This window comes from Ursus maritimus, unplaced genomic scaffold, assembly GCF_017311325.1.
Source record: "Ursus maritimus isolate PB19 unplaced genomic scaffold, ASM1731132v1 scaffold_29, whole genome shotgun sequence".
Lineage (NCBI taxonomy): Eukaryota > Metazoa > Chordata > Mammalia > Carnivora > Ursidae > Ursus > Ursus maritimus.
The window spans coordinates 14482821-14499789 of record NW_024425452.1 but is presented as its reverse complement, the minus strand read 5'-3'; the positions used below and the strand labels follow the sequence as shown (position 1 = coordinate 14499789).

At 40.3% G+C, this 16969-nt stretch overlaps 1 protein-coding gene across 3 annotated transcripts in view; it reads left to right on the top strand.

The window, feature by feature from the left end:
- Window positions 1-16969, top strand: part of DST (dystonin) — a 342160-nt gene that overhangs the window by 205778 nt on the left and 119413 nt on the right. For all 3 annotated transcript variants that reach the window (XM_040643592.1, XM_040643591.1, XM_008691755.2), the window contains 6 exons: window positions 667-755; window positions 1711-1846; window positions 12142-12294; window positions 13831-14064; window positions 14537-14803; window positions 16129-16677. In XM_040643592.1, coding sequence (XP_040499526.1) covers window positions 667-755; window positions 1711-1846; window positions 12142-12294; window positions 13831-14064; window positions 14537-14803; window positions 16129-16677 — 1428 coding nt within the window. The remainder of the gene's footprint in view (window positions 1-666; window positions 756-1710; window positions 1847-12141; window positions 12295-13830; window positions 14065-14536; window positions 14804-16128; window positions 16678-16969) is intronic.

Sequence of the window (16969 nt, the reverse complement as noted above, 5' to 3'; positions counted from 1 at the left end):
ATCTCTGCTGCTCTAAAATAATGGCAGTCATTTTTTGGAATAAGGGTATTCATAAGTGATACGTTGAGAGATTAGGAAAAAAATGTTACAACCCCTTGCTTTTCCTCAAACAGATCAATTTTATTCCCCTGTCACAGGCGAATTTTGCATATTTTAGAAATTATTTATTCTTGGTCTGCAGCTCTACAGATTAATGCTTTCACAATAATTTTTTCAAAAGCCGCAGGGCATACGGAACCTTGGAGGAGGGCAGATAGTCTTGGAGTAGTGTCCCACATTCATGTATCTTTGAGTGCTGCACCACACAGGGGGGACACTGGGCCAATGAAGAACCTCTGGACACACGGGATGGTTAAGGCAACCTTTATCCACTGTTGTGCTGTGACAAATGCAAGAACCATGTAATGCCATATTACTATTTCCTAATGAAAATGAGGGCATTATGGTTAGAGAAAGAGCGAGAGACTTTCCTTAATCTGCATTCTAGATAAAGTACTCTTCTTATCCGGACTTGTACACTGATAATAACTAAAGGTTATTGGCTTGGGCCACCCAGAAAGTAGACCCAGCATTTGGATCTTAATTAAAACTTAATTAGCTTTCTAAAAATTACTATTTTCTAGTCTTACGAGGGGAGAGTTTGAATATGTTTTCTTAACCTTGCAGATTTCCAGTGAAGAAATATCAACCAAGAAGGAGCAATTATCTGAAGCACTTCAAACCATGCAGCTATTTTTGGCAAAACATGGAGACAAGTATGTTGGTTTTCATTAGTTCTTTTATTCAAAGTAGAGACGTGGTCTTCATGTTAAGTAAAGCAAAAGCTGGTAGATTTTAATTGAGATTTTTAAAATTGAACTCAAGCTATACTTAACATACAGCTATAAACTTAGCAATGTAATTGTCACTTTTAGTCACTTACAGTCTTGACCAAAATCCTGAAATGTATCTGTTATTCCCATATATTAGTGATAAGAAAACAGGCTCAGAGAGGTTAAGAGTGGGTAGCTAGTGGTAAAGATTCCAAGCCAATCTTAATTCTAAATAGTACTTTCTATGACTCTCTACGACTTTACTTTTTGGAAAATATATATGACTGTGTTCATTTTCATTGCTGAGACTTGTGATAACCTGGTTGCTCACATTTTGGTCTTACTTTTTCCAACAAGGTACTTAATCTATTTCAGCTAGTGCCTCAGGTGGAAAGAAATCTATGCTTTTCTTAAATCCTTTTTGGGGCTGTCCCCAAGATTATGTCACAATGGCTTTGTCTTGTACCTTAGAGAATCAGGTTAATTTCCTTGTTAATTTCATCTTTATTCATGCTTCAGTTTAAACAAGTTTCATCTTGAGTAATGGTCTCTCTCTGTCCCATTTCCATGTTGGAACTAACAGTAGGATCTTTCCCTCTGTCGGGTAACAGTATTGTTATTTTAGAAATGTGTAGAGAAGTGCTGATGTATTAGTTTATGTCCTTCTCTCCAGTCTCCTTCTCAGGCAAGGGAAGGATTCCTGGATGTGAAAGGGCCATCCTTAATTTTCATACAGTCATTCTGAGATTTGAGCAATCTGTATATGAAGTTCTGTTTTATTTTATGATCATGTGCCTATTTAGAAAAGGATTTTACTTGACAAAATCATTGAGCTAATATGTCATTTTTATCACTTGAAAACTTGCGTTCCTCTTTTCATGCTTTCTGGTTATTTTAGAATGACAGATGAAGAAAGAAATGAATTGGAAAAACAAGTGAAATCTCTTCAAGAAAGTTATAATTCCTTCTTTAGTGAATCTCTGAAACAACTACAAGAATCACAAACCTTAGGAGATAAAAAGATAGAGGAGAAGGTAATATAATTTATTTAAAACATGGAGCTGTTTCAAGATTCTTAGTCTTATTGCATGGCTGTAGAAATATATGTCAGTGATAAAGAAATGACCTTGAATTTGTGTACATGGAAAGAACGTGGATGGAGTTTATCTAAGTATTTAGAGATTTTACTGTTGTTTATTAAATGCAGTCTTACACTTGCTATCATCAGTTTCTGTGACATCTTAATCTCTGCCTTGCATGGTAAAAGAAAAGAATCATTCATTTTTCTAACTCTTCTCTTTAAAAGCCATTCTTTTGCTGTATTAGATATTTCACTATATAAATAGGATGTTATAAAATAGCCTTGACTCATCTTTAAAGGTGACATTAGCGTGGTATGAACTAGTGTGATTTTCAGAGACAACCGTGAGATTTATTGGAGGAATTCTGGGCCATTCGTTATAGTGAGGATGCCCTCGCATCTTCTTAAAATATAACAGGAATCACTTAGAATTTGGCCTGTCTTTAAACTTTTGAAACTTGACAATACATGTTCACAATATTCAGCATAATATTCAGTATTGAAAAAGTTATCTTTATATTCAATTCCCTTACTCCCTGGAATACTTTACACAGTATTTGTCACATTTTGGGGGTATGTAACAATTTTTCTGGTTCACTAGTTTTTTTACTGTCTGCGAAGAAGTCTGTATGCTGTAAACATCAATAGCATGGGGTTTGATACTCTCTTTCATGTCAGTCGACTAATCTCACCCAATTGCAGAGAGCATGATTTGCCTTCTTAGGTACGTGTTCTGTTTTCTCACTTTCATCATTTACTCTGTTGTGTCCTCACTAACCTTGTTAATGTACACAATATTAAGTTTTCAATTCACAGATGCATGTTGTTTTCAAAGCTTTTATCACATCCTGTGCTGTTGAATAGATCACTGACATAGATCACTTGTGCATTTGAGCTGCCTAACATTCACAGCATTGCTGCGCCTTGGTAAGTAGAGGATTTTTATGTTGAAGTGTATTTATTTCTTAAGAAAAAAAAAATGCAAACTAAGTTTCATGAAATTCTGCCCACCCTTGGGTCCCCGACTGATCTGAGAATTTTATATTCTCTTTTCAGCTGGATAAAGTGATTGCAGGCACCGTTGATCAGACAACTGGACAAGTCCTTCCCGTCTTTCAGGCAGTTTTAAGAGGCCTTATTGACTATGACACAGGAATCAGGTTGCTTGAGACACAGCTAATGATTTCTGGTCTAATTTCACCAGAATTAAGAAAATGTTTTGACCTCCAAGATGCCAAAAGTCATGGCCTTATTGATGAACAAGTTTTGTGCCAACTCAAAGAACTAAACCAAGCAAAGGAGATCATTTCTACTGTGTCATCTACCACTATTCCAGTGCTGGAAGCTTTGGCCCAAGGCATGATATCAGAACCCATGGCCATCAGAGTTCTTGAGATACTGCTTTCCACAGGCTTTCTAGTCATTCCAGCCACAGGGGAACAGTTGACCCTACAGAAGGCTTTCCACCAGAACTTGGTTTCCTCAGCATTATTTTCTAAAGTCCTAGAAAAGCAAAACACGTGTAAAGATCTTATTGACCCCTGCACCGCCGAGAGGGTGTCTTTAGTAGACCTTATACAAAGAAGTATTTTACAGGATAACACTGGGATGCGGCTTCTCCCGGTGAGACCACAAGAAGGAGGCAGAATAACATTAAAATGTGGAAGAAACATAAGCATTTTAAGGGCGGCTCATGAAGGTCTCATAGACCGTGAAACCATGTTTAGGTTATTGGGCGCACAGCTTCTTTCTGGGGGTCTCATCGATTGTGACTCTGGTCAAAGAATGACCGTTGAAGAAGCTATGGCAGCAGGGATGATTGACAGAGACACAGCTAACAACATTCTCACGTATCAGGTTCAAACAGGTGGAATCATCCACTCAAACCCTGCTAAACGCTTGACGGTGGATGAAGCAGTGCAGTGTGATCTCATAACTTCGAGCAGTGCTCTTTTGGTACTAGAGGCTCAGCGAGGCTATGTTGGACTCATTTGGCCTCACTCCGGTGAAATATTTCCTACATCTTCTTCCTTGCAGCAAGACTTGATTACAAATGAATTGGCATACAAAATCCTGAACGGCAGGCAGAAAATAGCTGCTCTTTATATTCCAGAAACTTCTCAAGTCATTGGTTTGGATGTTGCTAAGCAGCTGGGAATTATAGATAATAACACAGCATCGATTCTGAAAAGTATAATACTGCCCGATAAAATGCCAGATTTGGGAGATTTAGATGCTTGTAAAAATGCCAGAAGATGGCTCTCTTTCTGTAAATTCCAACCATCTACAGTCCATGATTACAGGCAAGAAGAGGATGTTTTTGTTGGAGAAGAGCCAGAGGCAGCTCAGAGCTCAGAACAAACTAAAAAATTATTCCTATCTTATTTGATGATAAATAGCTATATGGATGCAAACACAGGGCAGAGGCTTTTGCTGTACGATGGAGACTTGAATGAGGCTGTCGGGATGCTACTGGAAGGCTGTAGTGCAGAATTTGAGGACACACCCATCAAAGCATGTCTTGATGCCTTAAGACTCCCTGGTGTTTTTCTCAATAATGCTCCAAGTGAAGAAAAGGAAGCTTCACCGGGTAGTTTTGATACATGTCATTATGGAGAACCTAAGCATAAAGAAACCCCTGAAGGTAGAAAGCATGCCATAGATGAAGAGTTTAATGAAATGGGAAATAATGTTACCAGTAGTGAATTCTGCCAGTCAGAAAACCTGGCAAATATAATAGCAACTGATCCTAAAGTCAAGAATTCATCCATTGTGTGTGTTTCCAGTTCTTCATCCCATTTAACACAGCCTGGACTTGGGGCACTTGGCACGCCTAGACAAGACTCTGAAAACATACTTAAAAACCGTGAAAATCAAAGTCAAGTTGGAACCAATGAACACGCAGGTGACTGTAGTCATTCTAAAAATATTCAAAACTTTGCAAGTGATTCGATAGCAAATCCTATTGTGAAATCAAAAACTAGGAGGATCTGTGACTTGAATGAGAAAGAGAATGAAGATCATATGAACAGGGATTTGGCAATCTTTGACTATTCTCCCAGGCTGAGTGCCTTGCTAAGTCATGATAAATTGAGGAATGATCGGGAAAGCTTTAATGATGCACACCCCACCGAGAGCAGTGGAAATAAATGTGAAGATTCCACATTGCCACTCAGCGAGCAACCCGTGCTGTCGGGTCAAAGAATGGGAGAGACATTTCAAGAGCAGTTTCTGGGAGTTGCAGCCATCAAGATCCGTTTACAGGGAGAGCCCTCTCAACAGAAACCTGTCAGTGTAGGTGCCGGTCCTCCTCAGGTCCGATCTCGTGACAATAAATGCATATCAGAACCTTACAGCGAACATGAGAAACTGCATGCTGCCTCTCAGCAGAAACCTGAAGACCAGCAAACTGGGTCCAGGCTGGAAGAGGTCGCCTGCGCCCTGACCCCACAGGGTGACAGCGGTAACGCCGGCACATCTCCTGTCTGCGGCACACCACTGCCTGAGGGACCCATCGGTGCTGGCGACTATGAAACGTCGCTCCTGGATGATCAGCCAAGTGTGACAGAAACAGACACCGACAGCGAAGATGATTTTTATGATACTCCCTTGTTTGAAGATGACGACCACGATTCTCTGCTTCTGGAAGGTGACGATCGTGACTGTCTACAGCCTGAGGACTGTGCTGCGCTGCAGGAGGAAACCGATGGGGCTGTTCCTCCTGGTGATGTGTTTCATGATGTCTCAAGAGAGAATGACAGTTCCATGGTGGCCCGCGGGCCACTGGTTGACGGCTTGGGTGTGAGGGGAAGCCCAGAGTCTCTCCAGGGTATTCTCATTGCTGCTGAGAACACCAGATTCGATCCTGGTGAAAGAATCCATTCAGATTCAGTTGGCTCACACGAGGGCAGTGGACCGTTGCTGGAAACCATGTCAGAAAGGGAAAGCTCAAATAGCCTTGAAGGTGATGAGTCTGACTCATCGACTGGTTATAGAATCGTAGAAAGAAAAGAGAGCTTCAGTGCTTTGTTAAAATTTGACGGCACTGGGTGTTGGAGAGGGAGAAAAGAAGAACATATTACTGGACAAGAATTTAAATCTGAGACTGAGCATTTTGATTCTATGCAAAGTGAAGAAAGTTACGAGGATTATGTATGTGACAATAATGATCAGGATGATGATGACGATTATGATGATGATGACAGTGATGATGAAGAAGGAGTAGAAGGTGACAGTGAAGAATCCTGGTGCCAGGATGAGGCTTCAGATATGGATATCCAGTTGTGTGCCATTGCAGTAGGTGAAAAGGAAAACAGCCAGGACAGTCAGAGTGTTAATAAAAGAATTCTCCCAGATAAAGTGCACAATTGCAGTTCTTTAGAAAACCAGCAAAGTATAAATGGTTTACAGCTAGAATCAACTAGTAAAAGTAGCTTAGTTACAGAAGGAAGCAACCCTCAAGAAGATACAGCTGAGGTTGTTGGAAAAAGCGCAGAAAATCTGTTAAATCATGAGCTGGCTCTTAAGGATATATTGCTGCCGATCACTAAAGACACTGAATCAGAAGACACCTTTGGCTCTGTAGATATTTTACATGATACTAACATCTGTTCAACTTCTGAAGTAGATAATGATCTAATGAACGTGAAGGTTAAGTTGATCCAAGGGCCAGAATCTGCTGATTCTGTGAAAGGTGGAGATCCATATTTTGAGAATGTGACACTTCAAGTCTACTCATCTTTTGATAAAATCATTTGTCCTGAGCCTGATGTAATAGGAAAGCCTGCTGAGGAAAGCCATTTGTCATCCATAGCCCCTGTAACTGCCAAGGATCATCAAGGAAATGAAAGAGGTCTAATTAAAAAGAAAGGTGACCAAAGCTGTATACTAATAGAAGAGGAAACATCAGTTCATAAAATGTGCTCAGGTAAAGGAGAGGTGCTAGGAGAAAGTCTACAAGAAGATAATAAGGATCTCAGACTTTTGCCTAGTGAAAGTACAAGGGAGAGTCTTGATTTAGGTAATGGTCAGTTTCCGTTTCCACAAATCACAGACAGTGAAGAACATAATCAGAAAGGAAGCCTGGAAAAAGTAACTGTAACTCTTAAAGATGAACCAAAGAATCTACAGACAGTGGTTAGCGGAAGTCCCGTTCAGTTTGAGAATCTTGAAGAAATATTTGACTCCTCAGTTTCCAAAGTGATCAGTGCTGACGTGACTTCAGACATTCTGTTGTCTGGAGGGGATACAAGTACTGAGAAAGAGTCATTCACTGATGGACCTGAGAAAGACTCAGACCTGTTCACTTATTTAAAACATTGTGCTAAAGATGTAAAAGCAAAAGATGTATTGAAACCAAATGAAGGCATCCTAAGCTGTGTTCTCCTAGCTTCCCCTGCCAGGAAGGATCACGTACAGTTCGGAGTAGATGGTGCAAAAGAGAGGACAGCTCTTACCCAGGAAGTCTCATCTCAGAATGAGAAGGCCCAACAGAGTGATGTCTGTACTGAAGAAAGTGTCTCAGAAGGGCAAACAGGAATTGCTCAGCTCACACCAGAAAGAAATGAAAGCACACTGTCAATCTTACCTCTTAGAAATGTGGAAGACCGGGGGCAAAATAATGATTTTGTGCCACCAGAACTCTGCACAGAAGGAATAAGCAATGGTAACTCCAGTAACCCTTTAAGCACGGACTGCTTAGTCTCAGAAATGAACAACAAGATGGAAAAAATTGAGCAACAGTGGCAAAAAGAACAAGACTTGTCTCCAGGACTCCAAGAAAAGGAGGTTCACATTCCCGACTCGTCTCAGGTATTTGTTGAGGATATAAAGGCTATCTTAAAGAGCAGATTGGAAGAAGGTCCTGTGAATCCTCAAGAGGTTGGAGAATCTTCAGTCTGTGCAGACACCAAAATTTTAATTCAAAACTTAATTAAAAGAGTTAGCACATCACAGTTGGCAAATGAAGCATCTGGTGTGCCCGTTGACTTTAAAGTTGGTGACTGTTCTGGAGTTTCCCCCACGAGTAATTCACTAGAACTGAAAGCAGAGAGTAGAGATGATCCGTTCTGTATTGCAAATCTTAAGTCTGAGCTTCTCCTTGATATACTTAAGCAAAATCAGTATAGCCAGAAAATTACCGGAGCATTTGAATTGATAAAAGAATTAACCCAGATGGAGTATGAGCTAGAGAAAAGAGGTATTACATCTAAAGTACCTCCACTGCAACTTGAAAATATTTTCTACAAGCTGCTTGCTGACACGTACTCAGAGAAAGTAGAACAGGTCAGAGACTGGAATCAAAACTCATCCACTACTTCTGAGATGGTGTATGAAAAGTCACACATTCTTGATGATCTTAAAAGCAAAGAAGGAAACCAGTGTTCCCTTAATTTACAAAATATAAAAGATACTGGACTAGAAAACTCAACTGTGTGTGCATCAAAATTGCCAAGCGATGAGAAGCTGGGGGAGCTGTGCAGCGATATCCCAGACCATTTGGAAAATATTTCAGGGTCAAAAGGAATGACTTCTGGAGATAGCTCAATGGAACAAGTAAGTTGATTTTACATTTTGTATGACGGTAGCTGCATGAAACATTTGGGAATAACCCCATACATTTTATTTGCTTTAAAAAACTACGTAAAGGCTATTGAATTAAAATGTCCAAATTTATGTTTAGTTTTCCACGGAGTTACAGCAGTGTTTACAGCACACATCAAAAATGCATGAGTATTTGGCCTTACTTCAAGATATGAAGCCCCCTTTCGACAACCGGGAGTCTCTGGATAATAATCTGGAAGCTTTGAGGAACCAACTTAAACAGTTAGAGGTAAGAACTCTTTGCTGCCTATTATGGATGGTTGTCAGCTGGTATTAATTTGGAAAAATGAGCATTGTGCTTTACCGTTACATTTAGAATGATTGTGATTGGTGTTTCTCACTGAATAGTTCTGGAATATACATCTTTTGCAGACATTTGAATTGGGATTGGCTCCAATTGCTGTTATTTTAAGAAAAGACATGAAGTTGGCAGAAGAGTTTTTAAAATCTCTTCCCAGTGACTTCCCCAGAGGACAGCTTGAGGAATTGAGGATAAGCCATCAAAATTTGCAGACTGCTTTCTCTTCCCTCAGCAGTGTGTCTTCAGAAAGAATGAATCATGTCATGCTCGCGATTGACTCTGAAATGGTAGGCATCAAAACACTTCACGCTGAGTCAGAATTTGAGTTTCGAAGAAAATTGGATTATTTGAAGATTTAGTTATGAGAAGAAGTCTTTTATTTTTCAGACTCTTAGGGCCTTGAAACAGAACCATTTTTTGTAGGAATTCAAAATTTGGGGAGTGACAGAAATGAACACATGATTTTATCTTCTAGTCTAAGCTAGCAGTTTCCCACGAAGAATTTCTGCAGAAACTTGAGTCGTTCTCACACTGGATATCAGAGAAGAGCAAATCTGTGAAGGATATTGAGATGGTGAATGTACAAGATACTGAACACGTGAAGAGACGTTTGGAGTTTCTCAAGGCAAGTATCAAAATAAAGGAGATAAATTTACGTACATTTAAAAACTTCCAGATTTAATAAATCAAATGTTTACCAAAAAAAAGTGACAGCTAAATCTAAAAGGATTATTTCCTTTCTTTGTCTCTAAGAGATGTTTGTTCATAGTTAACACAGCCATAAAATAATCACAACCAAACGGGCGTCCTTCCGATGCTTTCCCAACTGCCTTATCACTCTCTTACCAGCACTGACATCCTAGGATTTGTATTTATTTATGTATTAGTCACATTAATAAGTACTAGAATAATAGTTAAATTATTCTTACAAATACAACATAGTTCTTTTTTTTTTTTTTTTTAGATTTTATTTATTTATTCGACAGAGAAAGAGACAGCCAGCGAGAGAGGGAACACAAGCAGGGGGAGTGGGAGAGGAAGAAGCAGGCTCATAGCGGAGGAGCCTGATGTGGGGCTCAATCCCAGATCGCCGGGATCACGCCCTGAGCCGAAGGCAGACGCTCAACCGCTGTGCCACCCAGGCGCCCCAAAATACAACATAGTTCTTAACAGGAATAGCTGCCTCATGAATGATGTTTAGGCTCCTGGCCTATGAGTCAGAGAACTGAAATTCTAGCTCACTGATTTCATGTTTCCGATTCCCCATTGGCTCGTTTATGTGCAACCACAATTACATGGATATTGTAAATATTAGCAAGTAATATTTTAATGTTGGTTTTCCCCTTTAACATGCCAAATGTATGTAAATTGGGTTTTTATCTTTTGCTGGAGTTACATTTTAAATGTGATATGGCAGGCAAGATTAAAATATTCTTAGAGGAGGGATGCCTGAATGGCTCAGTCAGTTAAGCCTCCGAGTCTTGATTTCGGCTCGGGGCATGACCTCAGGGTTGTGAGATTGAGCCCCACTTTGGGCTCTGCAGTCAGCAGGAAGTCTGCTTGAGATTCTCTCCTTCTCCCTCTGTCCCTCCTCCTGCACTCTCTCTCTAAAAAATAAATAAAATAAATTAAAAAAATATTCTTAGAAGAATTGTCTCTCCATGTAATATTAATTACCATAGTATTTAAATAATTTCCTCATTACCATCTGCTACTAGGTGATGAATAGATTTTTGATTAAACGAATCCATGAAAAAATAATAAAACCTTGAGTCCCTGATATAAGAAACATATTTTTAAAATATTGCTAATGTAAGCTTTCTATTATGGCTTGTCTCCTGTTTTATAACTTGTACGGTCTTATTCACAGAACGTGTTGAAAGACCTTGGACGCACCAAAGTGCAGCTGGAGGCCACTGCCCTTGATGTGCAGTTCTTCATTTCTGAATGTGCACAAGACCTGGCTCCCAGCCAAAGCAAACAGCTACTGAGGCTCCTGAATACCACTCAGAAGTGTTTTCTTGATGTACAGGAATCAGTAGCTGCCCAGGTGGAACACTTAGAGACCCAGTTACAGCTCGAACAGGATCTTGATGATCAGAAGGTCTGCCTTTCTTTGTGGAGTTGGAATTCTTTGTCTTCAGTTCTTCCGTGTGAAACCTGTACTGTGGAGACCCGGGGTACAATAGGAAGGATTTTCTGGAAAGGCAGTTAGTGGACAGGGTATAATGTAGAGATGGTGGAATATCTGGCAATACTGTTTTCCACAAGAATGCTGTAGTTAATTTTTCTGACTCCTTGAAACCACTGTTTTCTAGTGGGAGTCTTGATTTTTTTTCTTGGAGTAGGAAATAAGGATGCACTCAGGAATTTAGATAAATTGATGAACATATGGATAAAGAAGGATAAGGTGTCTTTTTCGTCTGGGAGGTGGTAGGGCACAGCAGTGCAGAGCATGGGCTGTGGAGCCAGACTAGCTGGGTTTACATCCCAGCTACACTCAGGCATGTGTGATCTAGGACCCGTTGTTCAACCACGGTTTTCTCAGTAGTAAATTGGAAATAGTAACAGTGCTTACCTGGTTGTATGGTGAGCGTTGATTAAAGAATGATATAAAACACTTAGTACTTTACTTGACTGGCATGTGTTAGGCTCCTAGGAAACATGATCAATGGCTGTAAGATGCATAACTAGAGTATAAATAATAGGAAAGCGAGAGGTGCAAGTATTAGTGGTGATTTACTAAATTAATCTCTTAATATAGTGAATTATATTAGCGTGCTACATCTAATAACAATGATGAGCAAAGGGGTGGCAATGGAATTAGGCATAGTGATTAAGTAAAAACATTGCATGCAGTGCTCCTTTTATTATTTCTTAAAGCACATAGGCATTGTCTCTAGCATGATAACCTATATACACATATCAGATATGTTAACAGACAAATCACAACTAACTTCTGTTTTGATATCCTTTTGCAGAATTAATTGTGTGTGTCGCAGGTTTCGAGAGCTTAAGAAAATGGAATGTTTCTTCCTGTCGGTCAGAAGCTCCATCTCTTACACATATGCATGGCCAGTATTCTACTGAGCAGTTTCATCCAAACATGATCTCCTTCTTTGTATACGGGACATGCTCTTACTTTCTGTGTCACCTTGCTCAATATGTACCCCACTGCTATCATGTTTACAGCATACTCAGAAAAGCTTGCAAGATGTGTTCTAATTTTGCAGTTAGAACTTGTAAAATGTGCAGAACTTGCAAAATGTGTTCTAGTAAGGAGGAATCACAATAGTGAGTTTATGACCACACATTTGAGATGCTTTGATTTTGCCCCACTTTAGATTGTGGCAGAGCGTCAGCAGGAGTACAAAGAGAAACTCCAAGGAATATGTGATCTCCTCACCCAAACTGAAAACCGCCTCATTGGTCACCAAGAAGCCTTTGTGATTGGAGATGGCACAGTTGAGTTGAAGAAGTATCAGTCCAAGCAGGAGGTAAACTCTGGTTTTGCATCAGCAGGTCTATGTTGATACTAAGTTTGATTACTATTATTACCAAATCATTGTAGCTTCTCTGAGCCAAGGTGAGCTTTAAACTTGATACTAAGAGTTACATGTCCAGCTTCAAGAAAGCCAGTAATTTTCTTGACTGGTGTTGGTGAGATATTGAGGGAAGGCTGTAGAAAGGAGGTTGCTAATGGAAATACCTTGTGTGGGGAGTTAAAGCTTGCATCCACTTAAGGCCAGCTCACTCACTTTGCATCAGGTGAAATAGCCATTCATTTGGGTTCTTTCTCTCTCTTAACTTCCTGTTCCTTTACTCTTTCTCTACAATTTGTCCCTCTTCATCAAACGAACAAACAGTAAAGACAGGTAAAGATAGCTTTCTTTTGGAGAAAGAACATTCTCATTGTAACTGGATAGCTCTTGTTTCAAATCCCAGACACTCCACATTGTTATTGTTACCCTGATAAAGAATCTCCTCAAGCCTCAGTTTCTTCATTGGTCATACCCCACTGATGGTAGGAGTTAAGGAAATGCTGTGTGTTAGTTACGTAACTAACACAGTGAATGTCACATGACAGTGGCTCAGTAAGTAGTATTTCTTTCCATTCAAATACTTAGAATAATTTGATGACGCTTAAATTGAAAATATGGGAAAATAACGTGAAAGTTCAAACACAGTATAATTTGGAGAGTGAAAACACAAAGTAAAGGAGGAAGAGAAGAGGAAAAATTCCATAGAGAAATCTAGACAGAAGAAAGCTGTAACTGCTGAGGAGAGATCTTAATCTTGATCTTCCTAGCAGCTGGGGCAAAGAAGCAAAGGTTGCATATTAGAGACTCTAAGAGGGTTTAGAAGAATTATCTTAGTTCACTGGGGGAACTACTTTGTTTTTATCCTGAGTAATAGATATGTATTAAAAAATAAATGTTTAGGAACTGAATAAATAATATTATCATGTCTTTAAAAGCTCTTATAAATGTGCTCACATAACATGATAATATCTGGTGTGTGCAAACTTGTATAGATTATATTATTAAATTCATTATTTTCTTTTTTTTTAAGATTTATTTATTTATTTTAGAGAGAGAGAGAGCCGGAGGAGGGGCAGAGGGAGAGGGAGAGAAATCCTCAAGCAGAACCCCTGCCGAGTGCAGAGCCTGGTGCGGGGCCTGATAAAGAGTTCGATCCCAGGACCCTGAGATCGTGACTCGAGCCAAAACCAAGAGTCAGCCGCTTAACCAATTGAGCCACTCACACGCTCCTTAAATTCATTATTTTCAGTGTTTTACAAACCATATCCCTTCGTGAAACATGAAAATCTCACACCTTTCTTGAATGCTGTTTGAGATTTCAAATTATATTAAATATTGTGATTTAAGTAAACCAACTCAAATTGACTATGCTTTTTCAACCTATAAGTAAATGCTTCTTCTCTGCTCACTCCCTCTTATAGAATTACAACTCTGTAAGATTAAATAGGTGATAATTTAATATGAGATTTTTTTTTTCTTTTGTGTTATAAGGAATTACAGAAAGATATGCAAGGAAATGCACAGGCTTTGGCAGAAATAGTGAAAAATACGGAGAACTTCTTAAGAGAGAATGGCGAAAAGCTGTCACGAGAAGATAAAGCTTTGATTGAGCAAAAACTTAACGAAGCCAAGTTAAAGTGTGAACAGCTTAATCTAAAGGCAGAACAGTCAAAAAAGGAGCTGGATAAAGTTGTGACAACAGCAATCAAAGAAGAAACTGAAAAGGTCCTTATTCAAATACGTGGTATACTATTGCTTTGTTGAAGATAATTAGTGTAACAGTTACTTGAATTTTTAAGTGTTATCAGGTGCAAGTAAGCAACGTTTAGTACCAGAGACTAGAATTGTGCATTTCCAGTTATATAATTGACCAAATGCTACAGAAAGTTTGAAGAATTGCCTTTAACTTTTTAAAAAAAAATTTAAGTAGGATTGTCAGATTTTCTACTTGGGAAATGCATGAGGACTCATCAGTTGTAGTTAAAATTTCAGAATGTGTTTTTAAGGACAGTAGGAACTTCCCAGTAACTGCCTCTGGCTCTAAGGTTTAATTTCCCTGTATTCAGTTTTCAGCCTGTGTCTGTTTTTAGTCTCCCCCGTGTAATTTTAATGATCTTAAATATTTACTTTTGGAGTATCTTGAAACTAGCGCCTCAACCCGCATATAGAATACCTCCTGTGAACTTTCTCTCTCCAGGTCGCGGCTGCAAAGCAGCTGGAAGAGAGCAAAACCAAAATAGAAAACCTGCTGGACTGGCTGTCCAATGTGGACACAGACTCTGACAGGGCAGGGGTAAAACAGAGACAGGTAATCGAACAGAATGGGACCCATTTTCAAGAAGGCGATGGCACGTCGGTGATGGGAGAGGAGGATGAAGTTAATGGTAACCTGTTGGAAACTGATGTTGATGGACAGGTTGGAACCACTGAGGAGAATCTGAACCAGCAGTACCAGAAAGTTAAGGTTTGTTGTTCTAAACAGAGTAATATTGTTAAATTCTCTAAGGTCTGTAAAGAGAGGGGCACCTGAGCTCTCTCTTGAAACCTTAATGACCACTGAGAGTAAAGTCCCATCCTCCAGGTATACCACTGTCTCAGAAGTTACTTTGGGAACTCTACGCAAGTCAGAAACAGTGAGAAAGAAATCATTAGATGAGGCATTCTTCTCAGTGAGGCAGATTTGTAAGGAATTAATAGGAATAATGATAGCTGATATTAATAGAGCAGTTATGGCGGGCCCTGCGGGCTCTCTTCTCAGTTCTTCCTGTCTGAATGCTTCCCCCCCACCCCACCTCCCCCACGCACTACCTCTGAGGCCGGAGGCTGGATTCTCATTTCACAGGTGGGCAAACTCGTGAACAGATGTGAAGTAGCTTGCCCAATTGTACACATCTAGGGCAGGAGCTGAGGCAACTTTTGAAAAACCTTTTTCAGAGTGTCACATAACTGATCATTTTATTTCAGCATGTGGCTTTTGTAGTCAGATGACTGGGTTTGAGGCACTTTTGCAGTTTTATGTGTTTTCCTCCATGTCTTTGTCTTTGGAGTCTTTGGAATAGAATGCTCTGTGGGAGGTTTTTATATTATAGGAAATACAAATTAAACCAGAAGAAGAGTGGAAGTATTTATTGTATTTGTAGTTTCCAGGGGCTATTCCAGAACCTTATTGTAATTATCTCTTAACATGAAAAATTTAATGAATTCCTGAAGGAAGAAACCGCGTGGCCCAGGACTTGTGGCATCACTAGAAAGTGCTAGAAACAGAACCCTGGCCAGGCCCTTGGGCTATCTCTCCACTCTGCCAGGACATTAGGAATTTCTAAGGCACTTTCAGAGTCCCATATTCTTAGAAGCAAAAAGATCAGAAGGCAAACATCATGCAGTTGCTAAAAACAGGGGCTTTCCTGTGAGGCCTCTTTATGTTTGAATCCACCTGCTGGTGTTTTCCACTCTTTGGGTCAAGTTACTAACCTTTCCTGACTTCTTCGTAACTAACTTATAAGGAAGAGAAATTCATCACCATTTTTCCAAACTGCTCAAAATCCGTACTTGTCCTCTGTGACTGAGTACTTTTCTTGGGAAGATTAGAAAATCTCCATACAAATAAGATTAGAGTGGTCAGAGCTTGCTAGTCTGAAATGCGGCGCCCCTTGATGAGGTTAATGAGAAGCCAGTCGCGGGCCTGTGGATCACTTACGTCTGTGGGTCCTGAGGCGATGGGGGGCTCCCGACAGCCTCCGTGTAACCCTGTCGCTGCTCTGACCTCACAGCTTATGTGTTTCCACGCAGGCCCGACACGAGAAGATCGTCTCTCAGCACCAGGCCGTCCTCATGGCCACGCAGGCTGCCCAAGCCTTGCTCGACAAACAGGGCCACCATCTGTCTCCTGATGAGAAAGAGAAACTGCAGAAGAACATGAAGGAACTGAAAGCACACTACGAAACCGCGCTGGCCGAGTCGGAGAAGAAGGTGAAGCTAATGCGCTCTCTGCAGGAGGAATTAGAGAAGTTCGACGCCGACTACGGCGAGTTCGAGCACTGGCTGCAGCAGTCGGAACAGGAACTGGAAAACCTGGAAGCAGGCGCAGACGACCTTGGAGGCTTGATGACCAAACTGAAGCGGCAGAAGAGTTTCTCAGAGGATGTCATTTCTCACAAAGGGGACTTGAGGTACATCACAATTTCTGGAAACAGAGTGTTAGAAGCGGCCAAATCTTGCAGCAGGAGAAGCGGTGGTAGCAAGGCTGCCCAGGATAACATCGATACCTCTGCGACCTACAGAGAAGTCCAGGGCAAACTGGATCATGCCACCGATCGGTTCAGGTCTCTCTACTCTAAGGTAATTTTATTTTTAAGGGGAGATCAGTCTGTGACTATACTTTTCACTCTGTCCTCTTCACTTCGGTTTTGGAATTAGCGAGAAATCTAAGAACTGAAGCAAAGGACATGAAGTGGTTTCATCCTCATTCCCTCCTTCTTACTCATCTGCTTTACTCCAGCAAACATGTTTGAAGGTTAGGAGCCTCAAGTTAGCTAGTTTTTTTGTGAGTGGTTTCCAGGCAGCTTTAACTCTGAAACGCGAACATCCGATCTGACCACCAGGCGGCGTTTATGTTTTGGTTCCAGACCCA